The following is a 15,355-nucleotide window of genomic DNA, read 5'->3' as shown; positions in this document are numbered from 1 at the left end:
TCCCATGCTTCAATAGTTTTGCGTATTCTTTAACATTTTACTGTCAAATTGAAAATAATAATATAAAAAGCACTGAAGAAAAGTGACATTCCCCAACAGTGGAACAATTTCAATGCATTAAGATGTAATGAATGAATGTGGAGAACACTAGAATTATGAATATAACTGAATAATAGAATAATTACTGGTTTCATTTCTTTAACCTTGCATATTAAGACTTAGAAAACTAGGTCTGATGAAACAAGGCATTTTATGTGGGCAAACAAAATGTGTCAGACCATGAATATACGGTAGATAATGGTTATAAATAACCATGAAGCATAAATACAACTAATTTGTCTATAAAAATTATTGTCATTATTTTGTGCCATTTCATTTCTTTTCGGAGATTACTAAAATCAACGAGGACTAAAACGTCTTGGTCATTTCCTGTCCTTTCCCGCTTTATTCTATCCTGTGTTAGATCTGCAGTCAGTCCAGGGAAAATACCGAATTCAGACTCGGCCGTTATGAAAATGTCCGGCAACGCTTGTTATTCATGCCGGGCCGCTCGGATTCAACATACAGGGTGGGCCGCAAAAATCAAGTTATGAAATAGAAATCGACTCCGCCCGCTCCAGGTTGATTCGGCACACGACGGCAACACTTACAAACGGACCCAAGGTTGAAGTTGAAAAAACGCATTGCTTCTCCATTGGCTGGTGGTACCCGACGTAACATTTTCAATCAGCCGCCATATTGGGAGGCCGAACCCTCTTTCTTTCGGTTAAGAAAAGATAGGATACACTGCCGGAATTGTTTTTTGGAAATAGTTGTTCGGCGATTCAGTCTAAATCAATTCGCTTGCACAAGTGGTATCTTGGTTTGGCTTTGTTTCTGTCTTTCGTACGGGTTATTTAGCCACTCTGCTACAATGGCGACCGCGGCTGCAACTCCTACCGGCCAGAGAAGCACGTGCGGCAGCAGCACACCGTTGAGCCCGACCAGGATAAGCAGACTGCAGGAAAAACAGCAGCTCAGGGACCTCAACGACCGCCTGGCCGTCTACATAGATAAAGTCCGTAGTTTGGAATCTGAAAACGACATACTTCACCTTCAAATTAGCGAGAAGGAGGAAGTGAGGAGTCGGGAGGTAACCGGGCTGAAATCATTGTATGAGACGGAGCTAGCCGACGCCAGAAGGTCTTTGGATGATTCCTCAAAGGAACGGGCCTGGCTGCAGATTGAGCTGGGACAGATCAAATCCGAGCATGAGCAGCTTCTACAGAAGTAAGCCTTTAAAACTTTAATCGTGCTTTGGGGTCTAATGTGAAAACGAACTCAGAATGATTAGCAAAAGCTATGTGCCGACTTTGATTTTGGAGCCACTTTTGCAGCCTTACGTACGTAAGTCCGTCTGGGGGTTACGTTTTCTCGTCGGGCGTCATTCAAACTCGGCCTACTTATTAAAAAAAAAAAAAAAAAGGAGGCGGGAGAGGGGGTGACTCTTAAATACGCTTGTTTTTCTTTCATTTTTTTTAAATAAATGACCGTTACCGCATCAACCCGCCATTGACAATAGCGAGCAACTGTCAATTATTTATTTTTTTTGTGTGTGATGCATATTTATTTATTTGCTTTAAACCCATAATGATTGACTAACCAGGAAAAACTCTTCAAAAAGTCGAGAGCAAGGCGTTGGCAGAAGGTCCCGTGGTACCTTCAGGGTCCACTGGTAAAGTTAGTGAAAAACATAAGCGGTTTGGACTGTGTCTGTTCTGATGTAAACATTTAACAGAATAACTATTTGAGGAGAAAAACACACACCTCGTATTTATCAAATACTGGGCGTGATGCTTTCTATACACAGCATGAATGGTGTGTTGTCACTTATATATTACCGAGCTTGACAGCAGCAACTGTTGCTCACAACTGTTGACCTAAAGTGCATGAATAGACAATGGGGTGCGTTTCCTCCTGAAAGTGTGTTGATTCAGCTGTGGTTCTAGAAATCCAATGCCTGTTAGTTGAACCCTTATGATATTTTATAAACGTGTTGTAATAATTTTCCACAAAAATCTCAAACCACCTTTGTATTTCCATGCTTGCTTTTGGCGGCGTTCGAGACCAACATAGCTAGACACGATCGGCAGGAAGACCGTTCTACTCTTCTGCTGTTAAATGAATGTAGCACAGACACGCATTATATCCTGTAGCTAAAGATATGTACTACAGATATGCGTTGTTTAGTCTGGCCAATCAGGTGTGGGGCTCTGGTGTGTTGTTTAACAGATGAAGTTGTGTGCGTGGTTTGGCACTCCCGTGATAGCTTCAGTGATAGCATGAATGTGTGGTTTCACTGTCACACTTTGGTTTATTTTACTTTATGGCCAATAAAGTTACACAACGCTGTAAAGGCATCAGAGTGTGTCTTTCAAATCTGGAATAGATTCAGCGTGCTGGTGTCCTACTGATATATTGGAACTGGCATATATGTTGTTCAGTATGAAAACTTTTGTTTTGCAACATAATGCAGAAAAAGAAAAAATGTTCTCACAAAACATCTCTAGCTGAGCACACTTCAGTTGTTTAGATACCCTGAGAATGTGTAGCAGAGTAGACGGTCTTGTCTGTTGCTTACTAGCATATGGAATTACACATCTAATCAACATATGTCCATCATTTTCTCTTTTCAACTAATTGCCAGTGTAAGTCTGTCTGGGCGGCATGCCTCACAGGAAAGGTGTTCTGTGTTTTAGCCAGCTGGTGCATTTCTGCATTTGCATGTTCTTTGCCTGTGTAGATTTGGTGTTCCAGCTTTCTCCTACAGTCTAAAGGCACTTTACAAAGCTCCAGACTAACATTCTTTTAATCCTCTCAGTTGGTGGAATGGAAAAAAGTTAAATTTGCAGTTAATGTAGCTAAACAGGTGTTCATATCACTTTGTATCTGCAGTGAGTTTTAGGTGAATCTTATCTTTATTTATCCATTCAGTTGAACTTATGAATGTTTTTTAGAGCCAGTGAACTCGCCCTCTGCTGGGCATGACAAAGAATGCAGATTTTAGTACATACCATTGGCTACACCCCTTAGGATGTGTTCACTTTTTTCCTTTTTTTTTTTATTTTTATTTTTTTAAGGCTGCCTATGCATGCTACACAGCATTCCACTCATAGTTTGTGCACTTGAACAACAATCCCACCTGCCCACTGTAATCCCGAGGCTCACCATGGAAACACAGTTTCTCTGTCTCAGTACAGCATTTAGTCACAAACTGCAACAGCTTCATTGCTGACTAGTTAACCCAGACTCAGAGGTGGGAAGCAGATGCATGGCATTAAATTTGTTTAATCAGAAAACTAAAATTCCATTTTAAGGGTATAATATGTAGCACTTGTCGGTTGCTTTATGTAAAAACAACATTCAGATGTATCCTCTCCTCTGTGACAGGGGGATGGTGGTTGCATTCTAAAGCCCAAATAAACACACTTTATTGCCTCTTTACTCTGTGTAGGGGGAGTTTCAGCCCCACTTGGTCAAACAGACACACAGACCTGCAGTTGTTTAAACATTGCTGCGTCTTTATGAAGCTGTGCTGTCACATCCTGCACGAGATTATTGGCTCAGGGTTACACGCCCTTTGCCCAAAGGCTGCAGTCCAGAAACATCAAAGAAAAATAATAGCTGGCAGAAAGCAGGGTCTGCAGATAATACACTCCTACACACATCTAACAGAAGTGATGATGGAGTGGAATTACTTCTGTCTGAATGTATTATTGCTTGAGCCAAAAGGGGTTTTCAGTGGCCAATGTAAATATTTAAAAAGCAGGGTGACTGATTTATTAGCAGATAGCACACAGGTTTTACATGCTTACAAGTTTTTTTGGGACCCATAAAGCCAGAATATCTGGTTTAAGTCTTGCTGCTGTTACAGTTAACGTCAGTAAAACGAAGATGCCAGATGGAATACTGTAAAACCTACGGTTCAATACAGACAAGTGTATTTTTTGATGTCTGTATAAATACAGTAGCATGTGTATACATGGAATATAATAATTTGACTGTGCCTATCATCATTTCTTCTCACTTATGTTCTATGCTTTCTAGAAAGTAGAATGTTAAGGCTTACAGTGGAGCAAATTGACTAAACTGGAGAAATTTTGCTTTTCTAGTTTTTTAATCATGCCTCTTGAATTGAAAGTCATTAAATTGTTGAACACAATCATTTTTATTGTTGCATTTTTAATACACAAAGCTTGTATCTGCTATTAATGAGTCTTATTTTAGGTTGATATATGTGTTTCAAACTTGTATTCACTAGTACAGGTGTCAGTTAGGTTCTTGATGGTAGCCTTGAGGCTTCAACTCTTCCAGCAGTCTCCAGCATTCCACACTGTCCGCAGAAACTCACCGTTCTTTATTTTCCTCCTTCTAGCTACCATAAGAAGGATAATGAGGCAGCAGGTGCCCAGGCCAGGCTGAAGGAGTTGGAGGCTCAGCTGAACTCTAAAGAGGCTATGCTGACTACCGCACTATCTGAAAAGAGGGGCCTGGAGGCCACTCTGGCAGACTTGCAAGAACAGCTGCAGGAGGTACGCTGCTGTAGCATGAATATGATGTTTTCCATTCCCATTTACTACTTTTCTTTGCACACAAATTTCAAAGAGTTCATCTTGATTTATTTTCAAAGCCTTCCTTGTTTTTGTGTTTCGTCAGCTGGATACAAGTCTGGCTCAGACCAAGAAGCACCTTGGAGAGGAGATGCTCCTGCGTGTCGACTTGGAAAACCGCTGCCAGAGTCTAACCGAGGAAATCGAGTTCCGTAAGAGCATGCACGAGGAAGTGAGTATTTGATTCTGTGATGGTTGGTTTCATTTGGCGCAGTGAGTGGTGATGCTTGCATTGACTTTTAACAGAACTTAATCCTGATGAATACCTAAGTGCTAATTCAAGGGATTGAAATAACACTATATGCAGTGTTTGGGAAATGCATTTTTATTTCAGGTTGGATATATATGCATACTCCTGTTCTCATAGGCTTAAATGTAATTGGACTAATTAACCTAATGAGTAATAGTAATGTTCCTTTTTAATGCTTTGTTGAGAATGCTTCCCGAAGTTGGTAAAAGGTGCAATTCACCGAAGAAGTAGTTTCCTCCTTTGGGACGTTTAGTTGTAATTTGTTCTGGGGTATTTCTGAATGAAGTTCATTATGACGGGATCAAACCTAAGAATATTGTCTGAGGGAAGACTGTGTACTGTGCTTTAGGAAGTGAAGGAGGGCCGAGAGCGGTATGAGACCCGACTGGTGGAGGTGGACTCTGGACGGAAGGAAGAGTATGAACATAAACTGATTCAGGCCTTGACTGACATGAGGTCTCAGAACGAGGAGCAGATCAAGATCTACAAGGACAACATGGCGAGCACCTACGTGGCCAAAGTATGAACACACACACTGCCACGTAATCTGTACACATTCTCCATACTTCACAAAATAATCCATTCAGTCTGAAAAAGATTTGATTATGGATTAGAACAGATTTATTTGAAACAAGTAAAGACTAAGAAGAGTCCTTCGACTCGAGAGTTGAGGCAACATTGGCTTGTCGATAAAGTTACACATAAAAACACAGTAGAAAGTAATGCTTTGCAACAATGAAATCTATATCCTTGACCTGAATACATATTGTTGCGTCTCACACAAAAGAAGCTACGGAGGCTTTTCTGCAAGTTTACTGAAGCTTGAACATGGGCTACTGTCAGCTGTAGCCCACGGCAACACCATAAACACCGTCAGTCTGACACTTCTGATATGCAGCTCTCACGCAAAAAAAAAAACACCCTCTACAACCACAGCAACAATGTCAACTAATAGAACACAACAGAACTGAACATAAACGCATTAACTTATCTTTTGTCTTATCTTTTGTCTTAACTTTTGTCTTATCTTTTTATACCTTTTCAGATCAGTGTGCATTTTAGTAGTACTTTTGTTGTATTTCAGGACTGACTTGCATATTCTACATGTCACAGTAGAATGGGTTTCATCTTTAGATCTTGATGATCTGCTGCAATGACCCACTGGGCTCCTCACCTGTCTGCTCCAAGACATCTGTGTTATTGTCACATGATCGAGGACTAGTCGACTTCCTGCTTAAAGCGTCATGGCACAGCAGTAAAGTCGACAAGTCGGTTCAACCCCTAATTCATACATAACTAATTATATTGCTAGTTGCCAATCTAACGTCAACATCAGTAACAAATATAACAGTCCTTAGTGAAACCAGGTCTTCTTCTGTGTATAGATGCCTCACATTTTTTTTTGAAATTTATTTTCCATCTTTCTAAACTGATACAAATATAAATACTTTGCAGAGAAGTATAAATACAATGTTTTTATTCCTCCATGCCATGAGGCAAAAACATGGACGGATGCAATATCTCAGGAAGAATTTTTTCAAATCTGGCCCAGATCGGCACTGGGATGCAAAAATGAACTGATTAGAAATGGTTGGTCAAAGGTCACTGTGATCTCACACAACATAGTTTTGGTCATCGAATTCATTGGAGCGCTATTTTGCACTAATGTCTAAGAGAATAAAATAATGAAGCAATGATATTTTATATCCAAAAGGTCCAAATTCACTGTAACATCATCATATTGTGCAAATACAGTTTTATTAAATTCCTTCAAAGTCTTACGAAAGATATATTATAGGAGTCTAAAAACATATACCCAAATGTGTGCAATTGGTATTGTTCAAATTTAATATTTATTTATTTATATCAAATGTCCTCCTTTATTTATTCGCTTCAGTCATGGCTACCCCTCCAAAAGCTTCTGTAAATTCTTCCCAAAGCAAAAACAAATATTTGTGTTGTCCATGTATGGTATCAAGTTTGGTATCGAGGTATCAAGGTATCATGTTTTAGATATACACTGCCTGGCCAAAAAAAAAGGCGCCAAATGGATTTAACTAAGCAAATACGTAGGTACGATCCTATTGGATGATTACTGCATGGGCGAGAAGGGTCAAATCATTGGTATGCATCAAGCAGAGAAAACGTCTAAGGAGACTGTAGAAACTATTAACATTGGGTTAAAAACTGTCCAACACATTATTGAAAACTGACAAGAGAGGCAGATGAAGTGATGCACCCATCATGCCTAGTGTCTACTGTACAAGCCTGTGGGGGCAGTGCTATGATCTGGGGTTGCTGCAGTTGCTCAGGTCTAGGTTCAGCAACATTATGTGCCCAAAGAATGAGGTCAGCTGACTACCTGAATATACTGAATGACCAGGGGCCTCATGTACAAAGACTTGTGTGGATTTCCTACTGAAACGTGGCACACACTCAGATCCAGAAGTACATTTCCTTTGTACATCCCAAACAATGTGGAATTGACCTTTGGCTAAGCCCCGCCCTAGAATGTAGATTGACCAATCACAGCCAAGAGAGCTCCCACAAGGGTCCGACACTTTTTCCACAGCGCTCCATTGACTTTAACGCAGGCGTCTCATATTTTCGGTCTCGGCAGGCTATACTGTCGATATATATCCAGCATCCAGGGTATGGATAAGCCCAATGATGTGCGCGCAAAACCCTGTGGAGCTAACCAAAACATCACTGTTACAGCTTAAGTTGCATAGTTGTTGATACGCTAGCACACGCTGAAGAAATACAACGTTATACGTGTGTAACGTTAGTCCGTTTGCTTCGTAATAACGATTATAGAAGTGAATAGAGACGTACCCAGCTTTGCATGAACAGTGTTGCTCCTTGATATTGATACCAGAGCCTTATAGATAACCAGAAAACCACAGCCCAGAAGAGAATGTCGGACGTAGCAACAGTAACTAAGGGGGGCGGGGCTTAGCCAAAGGTCAATTGTGTGCACGTTGTACCTGACCCCTCCCTGTCCACACCCCCCTTTAAAAATGCAAATTATATTTAAATTGACCCTGCATCTGAGACTCCCCTCTCTGCACGATCAGAAAATGAAAATATAAGAATGAGTAAGACGGGAAAAAAGAACTTCACGGAAAGTGAACTGGAGTGGAGGTGCGCAAACATGTCCTCTTTGGCACGCTGTCCTCCACGTGCCACAATATTGGTTAATTGCATTTGTGCATCATGTATGATCTATACATTGATCAAATGAAACTGTTTCCTGTTGACATTTACAAATTCATCACGTGATAGCGCTTTTACAGCAGTGTGTGTGCAGTCAATAGCTCGGATTACATTCAGAAAACCGTCTCTCGCTGCAAATTGCACTTTTATGTTGACCTGTTCGGTAAAGCGCTTTATTTGTCATTATACAACATATCATACAACAAAATTACATGGTCAGATGGAGGGTTAGTCCTGAGATGCATTGTATAGGAATTTGATATACCACACGGCTTGCATGGCTCTGCTCAGGGTTGACTAACACAGTCCCGATTGGTCGGACTAATTGTTCTCACATTTATGACAGTTTCCCAGCATCACCTCTAGGTGTCGCCAAAGGTCCAACAGCTGTAGGAGCCAGCGTACGCCAGCCATCATTCATCTGAATTTTTCAGTGAACAAGAACGTACAGAACGTTTTTCTGCACACGCACCCTTCGTACATGAGGCCCCAGGTTATTCCATCAGTGGATTTTTTTCTTCCCTGATGGCACGGGCATATTCCAAGATGACAATGCCAGGATTCATGGGGCTCAAATTGTGAAAGAGTGGTTCAGGGAGCATAATTATTTTCACACATGGATTGGCCACCACAGAGTCCAGACCTTAACCCCATTGAGAATCTTTGGGATGTGCTGGAGAAGGCTTTGTGCAGTTGTCAGACTCTCCCATCATCAATACAAGATCTTGGTGAAAAATGAATGCAACACTGGATGGAAATAAATCTGGTGACATTGCAGAAGCTTATCAAAACAATGCCACAGCGTATGTGTGCTGTAATCAAAGCTAAAGGAGGTTCAACAAAATATTAGAGTGTGTGATTTTATTTTATTTTATTTTATTTTATTTATTTATTTATTTATTTATTTAGGGCCAGGCAGTGTATAAATAATCCCTGGTATATTACTCTTTATCTGTAATGTAGTTTATTGTCATATTAATGTGCATATCTATTTCTAATTCATTCCCACTGACGGACAACAATTTATACTAATGAAATTCTCTCTTTGAAGTTTTCTTCCAACTCTTTACACATTAATCTGAAGTGCAGTGATGTTTATTTTGAGCTTTATTTAATGGGAATGCTAAAATAATTGAGATTTTGTCCCCATTTGAAATGACAGTTACAAATATAGGTACAATACAGGGAGGTACAATACAATCAACAACTTTCTTGACTAGTGTTATCAGTTCCAAGTTTTATTCGTGCACCCTTTTTTAAAAATAATAATAATAATAATAACAATTATTATTTTCTTGTACTGCTGCCACCTAAGAAGCTTGAGCTTGGATTTCTACTCTGATATTCTGCGTGTAACCAAAGTGACAGGAGGAATGTGAACTGACCGCCTCGTACAGCGAACTTCTCTAGAAAGCCGTTTTAAAACTTTTATTGCATTGTCTAATTCAGGGGTCTTCAACGTTTTCCAGGCCAAGGACCCCCAATCTGATGGAGAGATGGAGCGGGGACCCCCTACTTATATATATATATTGTATAAAATTGTGTTTTATATTAAACCGGTCCTATAGTATGGCACAGCAGCATAGATCGTTTATTTACATCAAGATGGTTGACTCTGTTGCCGTTTATGATCACTACTATCAGGAAATCGCCCATAAATATATGTTATATAATAGTTAGAGCCTTGATTCTTTTCCCCATAATCCCCAAGCTGTATAACATTTAAAAAGAACTTCATGTGTGTTTAAAAAAAATTGTGGAGGTGAATATAAAAAAATGTCTAATCAATCAAAACATTTTCGCGACCCCCCTGCAGTACCTCCGCGGACCCCCTAGGGGTCGCGGACCCCCTGTTGAAGACCTCTGGTCTAATTCATGAGTTATAACAGTAACTATGTACAAGTGTCTCAAAAGATTTAATCAGGAGTCATTTTTATTGCCACAGAATAAACTGTTATTGCTAAGTGCAGAAACTGTACTACATCGTCCAAGTATGTGGAAACAAGATACTTGAAACATTCTGTGATTCTACTTGCCTTTGGATTAACAAATGTCAGATAACAGCACTCAGCCACACCAGCCCTAGTGGGGGTCCAAAACTGATGCTGGGTAATAAGATCTGGTTCGAAATCAGTTCTGGCTTATCCCAAAGGTCTTAAATGTTTTTGAGGTTCAGGAAACCAGGTTTTCCTCAGCAACAGAAAAGCCTCCAACAAAATGTTGACACAGAGTTGTCTAAAATATATATTTTTTGTGTGTGTGTGTGTGTTAGTAAATTGTTAAAAGAAAATCACGCAAAACTCTACTCCAGAGCTGTCTGCTTGAAATGTGTGAAGCTGCAAATTCAGTGATGATGAGTTCATCTAAAAGTTTTTATTCCATAAATAGGAGTCAGGACAGACATGGATGTCATTCTAATCTGCTTTTGCATTACATGGGCAGTGGTGCTAGGATTGCTGCTGACACCATAATAAAATGTTGAAAGGTTCTTGCCAATATACTGTCACATGCTTTTTGTAATATGTTGAAAAAACGGATTACACCGTCCTCCATAAATAGGATCCAAGTGTGCAACTGTTTTATTTTTTACAATCTAGAAACACTGCAAAAAGCATCTGTAAGAAAGTTAACTACGCATTAAATGTCACTTTACTTACTTCCTGACATGCAGGAAGTGACTGACACTGCTCAGTTCCTCTTTTCAGTGTATGATGTGAAGGAAATCGTGTTGATGTTGATGTTGCTGACTCTCGAACCATCTGTGCGTTTGTCTCCAGCTAGAAGACCTGCAACGTTTATCCGAGATGAACGGAGCATCTGCCAACATGGCACGAGAGGAGATCAGAGAGTCTGCCACCAGGATAGAGAGCCTCACCGCCCAGCTGTCCGGACTGCAGAAGGAGGTTGAGATTTTATTTCACTCATCAAATGTTTACTTTTTGACAAAAATAGAAATGGATTCTTAACTAGCAATGTTTAATAGAACCTCATAATAATAGAAACCAAAATGTTTATCTCAGTGCTAAATATAACATGAATGTTTTCAAAAGGTCTGTTTAGATAAAACTAGCTCCCTTTTGATCTGCTGTACTTAACGGACCCTCCTGTTGCCAGCACCAACACATTAGCTTTGCTTTTTCTTCCATTACCGTAAATATGAACCGTCTGCATTAATTGTGTAGCTTAACCAGTTTGTTTTTTCGTCCAACTGATTCTTCACACAAGTTTTTGTCTAATTTATCAGACTCTTTATTTTGAACAGCGATTCAGGCATTAAATATGCATACAAATGTAGACAACTACGCCCCCAGCAATGGTCACAAATGCTTTCACTGGGCTCAGTTTTATTCTTAGAAATGACAGAATCTGAAGTCACGTCTTGTAAAATGACATACTGGTCGCCTGCTCGATGACATGTGGCCATTTCTGACCTACTTCTATGTATACAGACTCGTGGTTGGCGTGATCGTATTGATGAGCTGGAGGCAGCGTTGGTAAAGGAGAAAGACATGAGCCGCAAGCTGCTGGCGGAGAAAGACCGCGAGGTGGCTGAGATTCAAGCTAAGATGCACGAACAACTGAATGAGTATGAACAGCTGCTTGATGTTAAACTGGCTCTGGACATGGAGATTAATGCCTACCGCAAACTTCTGGAGGGAGAAGAAGAAAGGTGAGGGCTCTCAAAGCTGCAATGGTGTCCCTTTTTTTTGTTTTGTTTTCTAACACCTCTTTTAATGATGTGTTGCTTTTTTGGCTTGTGAGCTACTTTTACAATGACCAAGTCAAAGTGATGTACCTATATCTATCTATCTATCTCTCTCTCTCTCTCTCTCTCTCTCTCTATATATATATATATATATATATATATATATATATATATATATATAGAGAGAGAGAGACACACACCCACCCACCCAAGTAGTCATTGCTACAGTGTTAAAAGCTCTATCCATCTTTATACCATCTGGCCATCCATATTTTTAACATGAAAATTGGTGCACTGCACTTTTAGAAAAATAGTGCTGTCCCTTTAAGACAGACAGTAGTCTTAGTTGTTGTTGTTGAAGTTGTGCATGGCTGTGGATGTGTGCCGCTGAACTGAGGGTATGTTGCAAATATAAAGTAAAAAAAAAAAAAAAAGATGAACGTTTGTATTAGTGTTTGTTTTGGATGTGCAACATCTAAACATCTACAACTTTTTTCCCCCAATGGCACGCAATCTACTCACACTACCTTCGCGATCTACTAGTCGATCGTGATCAGCATAATGGGCACCCCTGATCTAGATATAACTGTTGTGTTTCCCTTCCCCAGACTGAAGCTGTCCCCCAGTCCTTCATCTCGAGTCACAGTGTCTCGAGCCTCATCCAGTCGCAGTGTGCAAACCACTCGGGGAAAGAGGAAGCGCGTTGACGTGGAGGAACAGGAAGCCAGTAGCTCGGTGTCCATCTCTCACTCTGCTTCAGCCACAGGATCCATTTCCATTGAAGAGATTGACACGGATGGCAAGTTCATCTGCCTCCACAACAGCGGAGAAGAGGTAGGGTTTTGTCTGACATGCTTTTAGTTACTTAGTGTTTCTGAAGAGCTAGTAATCTACTGTGTCTTTTGTATGTTAGATTCATTTTTTTATTTCTCCATCATCTGTCTCAGGATCAGGCCATGGTGGGCTATGAGATGGTAAAGACCATTGGAAATGCTGTGGCCACCTACAAGTTCACTCCCAAATTTGTCCTGAAGGCTGGCCAGAAAGTCACGGTAAGAGTTTGTCCTTCAGATTCTAATCCTCTTCAGCCTTTTAAGGAGTTCAGGAACTGGCGCATTGGTGGTCCTTATTTAATACTGAACATAAATTACAAATAGGTTTTATGTTTACAGTGAACTAAGCTAGCAGAGGAACCATGTTTGGATTTTAATAATGTGGTGTGTGTGTGTTTCCAGTCATCCATTCATTATCTATTACTGCTTATCCTTAGAAGTCACAGGGGCCTGGGGCCTATCCCAGCCGTCACTGATTGAGAGGCGGGCCTGCCAGTGTGTATTCTTAGTCTGTCAATATGACATTGTGTTGAATATAACTGTGAGGCTTTGTGTTTAGGTCTGGGCATCTGATGCTGGTGTGAGCTCCAAACCTCCCACAGACCTGGTGTGGAAGAACCAGTCATCCTGGGGTTCAGGAGAAGACGTCCATGTGGCGCTGACCAACCCCCAGGGAGAGGTGAGAGCATGCACATACATCCATCCACCATCTCCAGTTGTGCATTTTGTCAGCGACCGTCAGTGTTCTTGTGTGACCTTCAGTGATCATGTTTTTTTCCTGGAAAAAGCAACTAGCAGTTGTGTGTTGGATAAAATCCAAGGGTGAAAATAGCACAACCTGGTTATGTTGATGTTAGTTTGGATGCTGAGTGACACTTATTTTGTGTGTGTGTGTGTCGCAGGAAGTGGCAAAGAGAACCACTACATACAAGACCGTAGTAGAAGAGCAGGATGAGGACGATGATGATAATGGAGTAGAGGCCATTGAGGAAGACCTCTTCCACCAACAGGTGAGGCTTCAGCTCAGTACACGGACGATTTAAGTCCGACTGCTAAAGGCGCTTACCAACAACACTTGTCAAATAGCGATGCTATAAATCCCAATCTGACCTCCTCGTACTGAGGTCAAACGTCTCACACAGAGGGAGGGCCAGATTCATCCCACACAGTGTTTCATGCAGTAAACTTGCTCAGTTGTTACCGTCACAGTCTAAAGATGCCTTCAGGCTCACAATAATTACATCTTTCTTGAAACCTCAAACTTCCATGTTGGGCTAGATTTTAAGATTACAATTATGGCCCTGATGTTGTCCTCTAAAACGTCTAAACAGCCTGACAGTAGCACTGTGTTTGAATGGCACCATGATTGTTTGTTTGTGGTGACTCCTCAGGGAGAACCTCGCACTGCCAAGAGAGGCTGCTCCATCATGTGATTCAACAGCACCAACCAACCAACCAGCCAACCAGCCACCACCACCACCACCTCCTCCTCTTCCAGTGAGCCCAGCCAGTCTGCTGCCAACTGTAATACTAGAACTATTTTTCTATCTTTTGTAGTGTATTCCAGCTAAATGTATGACTTTATTTTATCTCTTTGTTTGTCATAAAATGCAAAAATGCTTTTTGTAGTTTTTTTTTTTTTTTTTTTTTTTTTTTTCATCTGGAAAAACCAAAACATGGTTTTTGAACAAAAATGTATTTGTAGTTCAGAACCTTTTCTTTCTTGAAACCAAGCAACACATAACTAAACTCAAGGATGGGCTGTGAAAACAATGAGTCATGTACTGTGTTTTTATTTCTTTGATTTTAATTTTGATTTCATATTTTATAATTTTTATTATTATTAATATTATTGATGCTATTATTTTAGGGCCTTAAAGTCACAACAAAAGCCACAACATGTCAGTGATTATTTTAGATCATGGCTGGTCTAGGTCAGTGATTCAGTTAAAACCTACTGTATAATTTTAAAATAAAAAAATAAAAACGAATAAAAAAATAAATAAAAAATAAAAACAAGCAAAGAAGTACAGTAGAATCTCTTTGGTAACAGGAGGTAGTGTAATAAGTTACCTCCAGCTTTCTGGACCTTGACTGGACATAATGTCAGAATGACATATGTCTTGGTATATGTTGTTCAGGGGCATTGGTCTTGTAGACTAAAGAAAAAACAACATATGATGGTATTTAGAATGTAGTGAGATGACGGATTGTTGAAGTTATTGAGTTATCTTAAAGCCCCTCTTAAGTGTACGATTGAAATTAAAATTGACTTTGGCGACTCCCGGTGGTAATATCTACCATTTTAGTAACCTGACTTTACAGACACTACAAAAATAAACTGACAGTGATAGTGTGGGCCAGTTTTCAACAGGAAGTCGGCATTTTCTGTGACTTGAACTCATTTGACAGATTTTATAATCGCTTTCTTACACACCAAGTTCTTTAATGTGATATCATGCAGCACCCACAAATTTCTCTTTGCTAACTTAGAATAAGCGTTGCACCACTAATTAAGAAGTGTTGATTGTATTCTTAACCTTTTGACATTTGAAGTGTTTGAAGTACCTTTTGTGCTGTGTGTTACTATGCATGCTATTACGTCTGTAATCTTCATAGTTGGATGATTAAATGTTTTCTTGTATTTTACTTTGTTTCCCATTTATTCCATTTGTGTGCGCTAAAGGACGGGGACAATGGG

General features: G+C 40.1%; 1 protein-coding gene across 1 annotated transcript; it reads left to right on the top strand.

Annotated features, from left to right (window-relative positions):
- Positions 1-601: 601 nt before the first annotated feature.
- lmnb1 (lamin B1) lies at positions 602-15,335 on the top strand. The gene is made up of 11 exons (XM_084572124.1): positions 602-1,269; positions 4,415-4,571; positions 4,696-4,821; positions 5,249-5,419; positions 10,893-11,018; positions 11,565-11,785; positions 12,430-12,655; positions 12,769-12,873; positions 13,214-13,333; positions 13,557-13,664; positions 14,046-15,335. Exons 1-11 carry the CDS (start codon positions 914-916, stop codon positions 14,085-14,087), a joined length of 1,758 nt encoding a protein of 585 aa, XP_084428250.1. The 5' UTR covers positions 602-913; the 3' UTR covers positions 14,088-15,335.
- Positions 15,336-15,355: the final 20 nt, after the last annotated feature.

Source organism: Chelon labrosus, assembly GCF_963514085.1.
Source record: "Chelon labrosus genome assembly, chromosome: 22".
NCBI classification, from domain to species: domain Eukaryota; kingdom Metazoa; phylum Chordata; class Actinopteri; order Mugiliformes; family Mugilidae; genus Chelon; species Chelon labrosus.
This window is presented reverse-complemented; position numbering and strand designations above follow the sequence as displayed.

Bases quoted from the DNA above. Each gene is read 5' to 3' on its own strand.
- lmnb1 (XM_084572124.1), top strand. From the start codon at position 914: ATGGCGACCGCGGCTGCAACTCCTACCGGCCAGAGAAGCACGTGCGGC. The intron at 13,334-13,556 runs GTGAGAGCATGC...TGTGTGTCGCAG, and splicing joins TGACCAACCCCCAGGGAGAG to GAAGTGGCAAAGAGAACCAC. The intron at 13,665-14,045 runs GTGAGGCTTCAG...GTGACTCCTCAG, and splicing joins AAGACCTCTTCCACCAACAG to GGAGAACCTCGCACTGCCAA.